Below are 8,521 nucleotides of genomic sequence, written 5' to 3'. Positions count from 1 at the left end.
ATATATATATATATATATATACCTGCAAGTAAATTTCTTTAGATAGATTATATGTCAAGTGCATAGTAAATACTTAATGGACTGTGTTTGTGGTAGAGGTGGTGTAGTACTAGTCATGGATGAGTATGAATACATTAATTAATTTTCCTAGGGTTACTGTAACAAATTACCATAAATGGGTGGTTGCATAAAACAACAGTTTATTCTCAAAGTGTTGAGGTTGTCAGGTTCAGACTTTTCTCTATATATAGCTGCATTTCTCTCAGCTTTTTGTTGCAGTGACAAAATACCAAGAAATAAACTTAAGGAAAGAAAAGGTTTATTTTGACTCTCTGTTTCAAAGGTTTTAGTCCATGGTCAGGGGCTCCATTGCTTTTAGGACTGTGGTGACGCAGAAACATCAGGGTAAAGGTATGCCAAAAGAAAGCTGCTACCTTATAGCATCTAGTAAACAAGGAAAAGAGAGAGAACTTGAGAGCACAGAACAAGAAATGGAGGAACCTGGAACAAAGTACACTTCTGAAGGGCAGTCCCCATGACTCACATTCCTTTCATCTAGGCCCCACCTCCTCAGTACTCCTCAGTTATGAATTTATCAACGATTTAATCCACACATTCCAAAAGCCCTGTCTCTGGACATATGAGCCAATGGGAGAACATTTTAGATCCAAACCATCTATATTGCTAGCTTTTGGTATTCACCAGCAATCTCTATCTTTCCTTGGCTCACAAACACTTAATTCCTTCCAATCATTGCTTCCCTTATCACTCGTCCATCTTCTTTCTGTGTGTCTGTATCATAACATGGGTTTTCTCCCCTGGATGTTTGTCTTTTCTTGCAAGGACAGCACCAGTCACCTTGGATTAAGAACCCATCCATCCTACTCCAGAAAGACTTCATCTTCATTTACATCATAATCACCTAGGCTAAGGCGATATTTCCAAGGCAAGTCACATTCACAAAGGATTAAGAGCTTCCACACTGGTGAAAATTTAAACTTCAAAGGATAAAATTCAGCCCACAATGAGGTTAAAAACTTTTGTGGTTTACAGACACCCCTTTCCAAGAAGACCATAGTTTGATCCTTAGTAGAGAAAGCTCATATTCCATTTATGTAACAGTTCAAAATAGTGTGTAGTGGGGGCACAGTGGTACACACCTGTAATTCCAGCAGCTCAGGAGGCTGAAAAAGAGAGATCAAAAGTTTGAGATCAGCCTGGGAAATTTAGTGAGATCCTGTCTCAAAATCAAATAAGAATTTTTTTTTTTATTGAGTTTATTGGTACATTTAGGGATACAGTACAGTTACATTCATTGTTGGGATCATGTACCTTTACATGGCAAGTCTTGATTCTCATTTTTTCCCCTTACCTCTGATAAGAATTTTTAAAAGATCAGGAAATTTAATTCAGCGGTAGAACACTTGCCCAGCATGCAAAGGCCCTGAGCTTAAGTCTCAGGATCACAAAGAAGAAGAAACGGAAGAAAGAGGGAAGGGAGGAGGGGGAGTGGAGGAGGAGAAGAAAGAAGAAAAAGAGGAGGAGGAAGAGGAGGGGTAGGAGAGGGGAGTGGAAGGAAAGAAGGTACCAAGTTTCAGCAAGTAGTAAAATAGTACAGTTAGAGCTTGAGACAGAAAGGATCCATAAAAGCCACCATTGCCAAAAGAAGCTTTAGAGAGAGCTGAGATACAAGCTGCACCTTGGCAGTTCCTCTCTCTTCCTTCTTCCTTGCAGGACCTGTCAAGCTATGGCAGAGAGAATATGAAGCAAAGAGCTACCTCTTGTATACCTTCTGCAAGAGCTTCAGGAAAGGCTGGCTAAGAAACTGGGGCAGCCATGTGACACCTGAGTTTCCATGCCGGCCCTGCTCCAAAGCCAGCATCTTACTATGTTCTGAACAGTGTGATACACATGCTAGGCCCCATGGAAAATGCCCACCGCTCTGGTGGAGGCACAGGAGACGAAGACTGCAAAGGGACTTTCACAGTAGGAATGTTTGGTCAGAGCCTGTACTGTTTCTGAAACTATAAATCATGTAAGGAATTTTCCTATAGGTTTTTTGAGACTGATTTTGTATAATAGGCATAAAGAAAAGTCTTGAAGAAGAATGGAATCAACAATGAAAATTGACATTTCTCTAGAGTTCTAGGCTCATAGATGCTACCTGCCCCTAAATGCTCTTAAAATTTGTGCACAAAATAGGATTCTGGCAGCTAATAGATGGCATTCATTCCCTCCCCCAAAACAGGGCTCTGTCAAGGAAATGATAAATTCTAAGGGGAAAAATATCAGTTTACCTCTGAAGGTGAAAAAAGCAAAGAGTGCCTAATTTCTCTAAGTACCCTCACTGTACTCTTAAGTGTGACCTATATCTACCTCTAATAAATCCTGCTTTTGTCTCTTTGAAAAAAAAAGGCATGAAGAAGCAAAAAATCACAAGCATGGTGTCAAGAAGTTATCACTTCAGTTTCTCCTTCACTGATTCCTTTGTTAAAGGGCAGAGATCTGTTTGAGGACATGCTTCTCTTCAGGGTGGTTAAGAGGAAAAAAAAGGCAACCAGAGTGACAAGGGAGAAAAAAACTGTAATTTGGGCCTCATTTAATTCCAGTAGTACTTGGGCTGATGCATTTGGAGCCTCACTTATAGAACATGTATGTGAGTGGTCCCCGAATCATCAAGTATGAAGAAAGAAAGGCCAGAGAGAGAGAGATACTTGCCCGTGGCTAAGTAGAAAAGAGCAGGATTAGAACTCAAGTAGCCATTTGGTTACTGTCATAGGAATTATTTGTGCATGCCTCATACCTTCATCTATGGTACATTGTTGGAGGGCAAGAGACCATAATTTATCTGTATCCTTCATTCTACTTAGCAGTGCTCAAGAAGCATTGGCTGGTTGGCTGATTGCTTTATTCCTTGAAATGCTGAGTTGTGTGACCAGCACATTAGCTCCAGAGTAAACTGCTTGCATTCAGTTTTACCCATGCCACTTACCAGCTGCATGAGATTGTGCAGGCTCTTAGCTGCTCTAGACCTAACTTTTCTCCTTTGTGAAATGGGAAGACTATTTACCTGCTAATACTGCTACAAAGGTTAAATGAAGGTATGTGTGTAAAATGCTGCAGTCAGCTATTGCCATAAAAATACTACGCGAAAAGCATTCCTACATTCAAAGGTTCAAAACTAGCCATGTATTTTCTGCCCAACATGTGTAAGTCAGCTAAGATTCAGCTGATGTAGGCTGGCTTTGGTTGGCCTTGGCTGCAAGCTGTAGGTTGGGTCTAGGTCTGCTTCATGTGTCGCTCTTCACCTGTTGGTAGCTGCACAAACTAAGTCTTTTAATGGTGATGACTAAAGCTTATCAGGACAGGAAGAACCTCTTGCACCTTCCAAGAACCCCTTGCACCTCTTGCATGATCCCCTGCAGGGATCATGGCTGCTAATATTGAATTGTTCAAAACAAGTCATAAAACTGAGCCCAAAGTTGAGGAGTGGAGAAGTGTTCTCGCCCACCGAGCTGCCATAGAATGGTGAAAATTTATAATGCTAACACAAAGGTGAAGAATTGTGACTGGTGAATCAGCTTAATACAATCGTTGTGCACAACATCTGATATATAATAAATATTCATTGAATTTCTACTGTTAATGAACTTCCATGGATCCTTTCTTGGTAGGCATATGAAGTCTTACATTAGTAGATATATCCATTTGCCCACAAAGAATAATCCTTGGATATATTTTTTCTCTTCCCACAGATTTACACTGCACCAAGGACAGACTGTCAGCCAATTTCTGTCAGACCCTAAAGGCTATGAAGAAATGTTCCACGCCCACTGTGAAGGCCCAGTGCTGTTTTTCATGTCCTCAGACACACATTGTCCACACCCAAAGGCAAAGAAGGCAACAGTTGTTCAAAAACCCCCAAGCACTGTAAGTCCGGAAGGAAGCCACCCTCACCATGCCCTGCAGCAGCCTGCTGACCCTGACGTGCTTTAGCCCTGAAAGCCATTTCACCAAAAGTTTTACTTCACATGTTTCAGGTCTAAACAAACTCTATTGTGTTCCTCTAGCCACAAACTGTTCCTCACAGGAGACCTGGGACTGTCGTCCTTGATGCTCCCTGATTATAAGGTGAAATATGCAGCAGAATCCCACATCAGCAGGGGATCAGCTCCGGGAAAGGTGCCAGATTAGGCAGGTCTGTGAAATGATGTCTTCTTTCCTCCTTAAAGATAAAAACAAGGAGATCTGACTTTTCCCAGACTACCTCAAGAGTTTCAGGAAACAGAGCCTTAATTACCCAGGGAACAAATAATCTTTTTAATTTACCTTGGTGATGCATCCTTTCCCACCTGCCTGGGGCAGCTGCTGTTTCAAATGTCATGGGATAGTTTTAGAAACATTCATTTAATTCAACCAGGCAGAGGACAGATTTCCTCACTCCAAATTCCATAAGGGTAGGAAGAGAAAGTGCTCTCATTGTACTGCCTTGGTCCCTGCAGGACTCCACAGGGCCTTGTTTGCATGAAATTTCATATGTATGATCAGGCTTGTAGCCCTGAACCTCTAGAGCAGTGGGAGCAAAACTTTTACAGAGGCGTGCCTAAACTGCAAGCAAAACTCACGTATTTACCACAAAGTGCCAACACTGCAACTGAAGCTGAGTACGGAAGTTTAGTTCAGAAAAAACAGCTCATACATTAATGTCTTAAAAGAAAAAAATCACGTGCCGTGCCATGGGTTCATCACCACAGCTCTAGAGTCAAAACTAAGAGAATGCAGACATGCCTAAGACATCTGGGTTAGTTACACAGAAAACATTTCAAAAGCCCCAAAGGATAATTTCTATACAAAATGTTAAATAGCAAGTGAACAGAAATCCAATTTCTAGCTTGCATAACAAAAGAAATGTGGGCCTTTATCTTTTCCACTCTCTTCACACATACTTATTCCTTCAAGAATAAATGAGTTTTCCTGCCTTGCGTTCTCTCTCCAGCCAAGCCCTTGCCTGAGATGTGAGCTCAGCTCCCATTGTCATCTTGAGGCAGGAAGCTCTGTACACCAGGGTGCATAAGCAGGGCCATGGCTGCCACTTGTCCCTACCTCCCCCAGAGTGGAAAATGGAGCCCCGGATTAAACTCTTAAAAAGCAGGTAAACTGTACTAGGTCGTACAAGTACTTCATATAGACTTATAGTCTAAAGAGAGAGAGGGGAAAAAAACTTTAAAAAGTGAGATAAAAATTAGTTATGGTGGTGCATGCCTGTAATCATAGCATTCAGGAGACTGCAACAGGAGAATTGTAAGTTCAAGGCTGGCCTGGACTAGAAAGCAACACCCTGACTCCAAGAATCAAAAAAGTGATTTAATGATTGTCTACTCCTCAGTGTTCCCATTAGTTACATTTGAAGATCTTTTACAACTGGAGCTGTGCCTCAGTAGTACTGTGCATGGATAGCATGAGCAGAGTTCTGAGTTCGGTTCTCAGACACGCGCGTGTGCGCACACACACACAGAATTGAAAATACAGGTCATGTCATTTACTTTGGAGAAGTTGACAAGTGAGGAGAATGCAAAAACACTTAATTAATTTAGAAAGTTAGAATACTTACCTTGGACATTCCTACATCTGTCAGTAGTAAAAGTAGACTGTGGTCTCAAATTTGAAGCAAGTTATCAGGCGAAATGATTTCTAAAAGAGGTCCTCACATCAACTGAATGCGGTGAGACAGAATTGTAGGAGAAAGAATATAAATCCCAAAGGGAAGACCTCAGAACTACTTCTTGACAGGGATGGATGACAGAAATGTGGCCTTCATCTAATAGTATATTTTCAGACTCACATACAGATGTGCTTAATCTTCAGCACAGAGCACAATGTCCCATGTATCTCTTCCGTTATCTACCTGTTCGGCCGAATGGTGCTGCTGACAAATGGTGCTAATATCTAGACGGTGGCCCAACAGATAGAAACATAAAGGATTAGGGAGTGGCATAAATGGGTTAGTTGTATGTGAAACTTCACATAGAAATCCTCTGTAAATGTGGAATGATGTTGCTGGCCAATGCTACTGCTTAGGTGTCCTAAACAGCATTTTTATTATATGCTTTTTATTTTTTTTCAAACCATCATCATACATTAGTCTGATAAATTCTTGTGGAAAATAAAAACACTGGTCTTGAGATGAAATTAAGGTGGACATGAAAGAGTGGGAAAGTGGAAATGTTTGCCTAAGTCAGTTTTATTTCTAGATTATAACACATTCTTATATTTTCTCTTTTTCAATATAAACAGTGCTGGCTGATGACAATCTCTAGTGAAAAAGCAGTTTTAGGGGGAGCACAGTTAAATGGTTAATGGCATGAATTGAGGAGAATCTCATTTTTTCTAATGAGGCAATTTGCAAAGGTTGTTTCTGACGTATTGTGGAGGCCTTCAGAGGGATGAATTTAGTAAGCCAGATTGATTTAACCTGAGACTGTACCAGCACTGAGTGAAACAAGTTATCAGAGACCTGCATATAACCAGGCATGAAAAACTCAGGAACAAACCAGGATTCCTATTGACCTCAACAATCTAAACTCAGCTTTGTTTCCCAATGTATGAAAGAAACATGTCATTTATGGCCAATGTGACAGAGAAGATGGTAAGCTCATGGGGGAATCTGGTCAAATGTTGTATGCTATCAAGTTACTCAAGGGCCTAATCATGCGTTATGGACATTCACTTCCTGTACTGAAGTTATGCCGTGAGATGCTTGTGTAGGCATTCATCAGTGGTGCTTTCTATAAGAGTCACCTGGCAACCACTCAGCAATGGGTCATCAGAGTTTCTGCAAATCCTGCTACCTGCAGTACTAGCAGGAGATTCTGAAGGCAACAGCTTGGATAGTGTCTTCATTTCTTTGATGTTCATGAGGCAGAATTCTTGGGTTACTTCATCCAGATCCTCCTCCTTCCCACCTTGCAGGGGGAAGTGAAAAATATAGTAAGAGACACTGGATATACATCTATCATGAACCAGAGAGGGCCACTACAGGGCCTGGTGCTTAAATATGTCGAGGCTCTAAAGCCAGGTTTGGTTTACATTACCTTTCACAGTGATAGTGTTAGCTCTTTTCTAAAAAGTAGTGGGTTCATTTAATTCTTGAACATCAAAACATAATTACAAATACAACAGTATGACAAAATAATATTCTAAGAAACTTAATAGTGAATACTTTTTAAAATTAGAAAATTACTTTGTGGTACACAGAATTGCCTCCTTGTGTAGGAACACTTTGTTTTGTGTTGGGTTTTCTTAAGCAAGAGCAGGGTTCCATCCAATCTCCTAAAACACCCAACCATCCACCACCATGTGATGTTTTCAGAGATCCCATGGGTGTTGTGAGCAACCTTTATCAATGATCTGAGACACAGTTTGAGGGATTATATTATTGCAGACCATAATTTCCCATTTAACTAAAATCCTCTAAACTCTGAAAATTATACATTGCTACCCCAGAGAATACAGGGCTTTTTTCTTTCTGAATTTAAGATGAAGCTCTGGGACAGCGTATCTGGTGCTCAGTCCACAGTGATTAACTTTCTAAGGAGTGTTTAGAGATATAAACTTCCTGGTGCTACATCTTAGCCAACATACTTAATGCTAATCATTGTTTATATTGCTACTTTGTGTATTGTTATTATTTTAAGTTATATCATTAAAAATAATATGATGGAAAAAGTATATTTCTACCTATTATTGCTCCCTGAAGTGGTTGTATGACACACAAGGCCCAACCTACTTCCTTTCTATTTCTCTGTGCTACTTCACTAGCCCTCCTGCTCCAGTGTCTTTAAGGGGTATGCTGGTGGGTACTCCATTACTTAAAGCCATTCTGTAATAATAGCCTGCCTTTTGTGGCACCAATAAATGGCCAAACTCATTTATGTTTCCATGTGACTCATTTATACCACTGCTAAACTTCTTCTGCCTACCAATGGAGTTTAACAACCTGCTGGGAGATGCTGTGAATTTTTTTCTCACACTCCTTCCATATTCTTTGCTTCCTTATCCCTAGCCAAGTACATTACCAGATGACTCACATCCAAGGTGAGGTAGAATGTAAGTCTCTTCTCATGAATGTGCAACAACTGACACAATCAGAGAATCAGAAATGATCAAATAATGATGATCAGATATAATACCTAAAATTGTCCCATACGAAATCCTATCTATTCAGATATGTAGTTCATAGGATAATCTATTCCGAAAATTTTTAAGTGAAACTGACTCCCATCTAGAGGAATTTGCTTTGGAAATCAGATCATTTTTCAAAGGTAGTGTACCATTAAGTTTAACCAGGCAAAGGAGAATTTGAAACATGCAAATAAGTAAATCCATTGAGTTAAGGAAGAGCTAGCTGGGTCCTATAGGTAATTCCTAGAATGAGAATTGAGGGGTGATAGGAAAGCTGTTTTGAGTCAAAGAAGACATCACAGAGAGCCATGAATACCTCCCTAATGTCACTTTAAAATTA

At 40.3% G+C, this 8,521-nt stretch overlaps 1 protein-coding gene across 1 annotated transcript in view; it reads left to right on the top strand.

Moving 5' to 3' along the window:
• The window catches only part of Adamts12 (ADAM metallopeptidase with thrombospondin type 1 motif 12), a 184,440-nt gene extending 176,526 nt beyond the window's left edge, over positions 1–7,914 (top strand). Inside the window, exon 23 of the mRNA XM_010607722.3 lies at positions 3,756–7,914. Within this exon, the coding sequence (XP_010606024.3) occupies positions 3,756–3,934 (179 nt within the window). The 3' untranslated portion in view covers positions 3,935–7,914. The remainder of the gene's footprint in view (positions 1–3,755) is intronic.
• The last annotated feature ends 607 nt before the right edge of the window (positions 7,915–8,521 follow it).

Source organism: Fukomys damarensis, unplaced genomic scaffold (genome assembly GCF_012274545.1).
Source record: "Fukomys damarensis isolate Sample0158 unplaced genomic scaffold, DMR_v1.0_HiC HiC_scaffold_1, whole genome shotgun sequence".
NCBI classification, from domain to species: Eukaryota; Metazoa; Chordata; class Mammalia; order Rodentia; family Bathyergidae; genus Fukomys; species Fukomys damarensis.
This window is presented reverse-complemented; position numbering and strand designations above follow the sequence as displayed.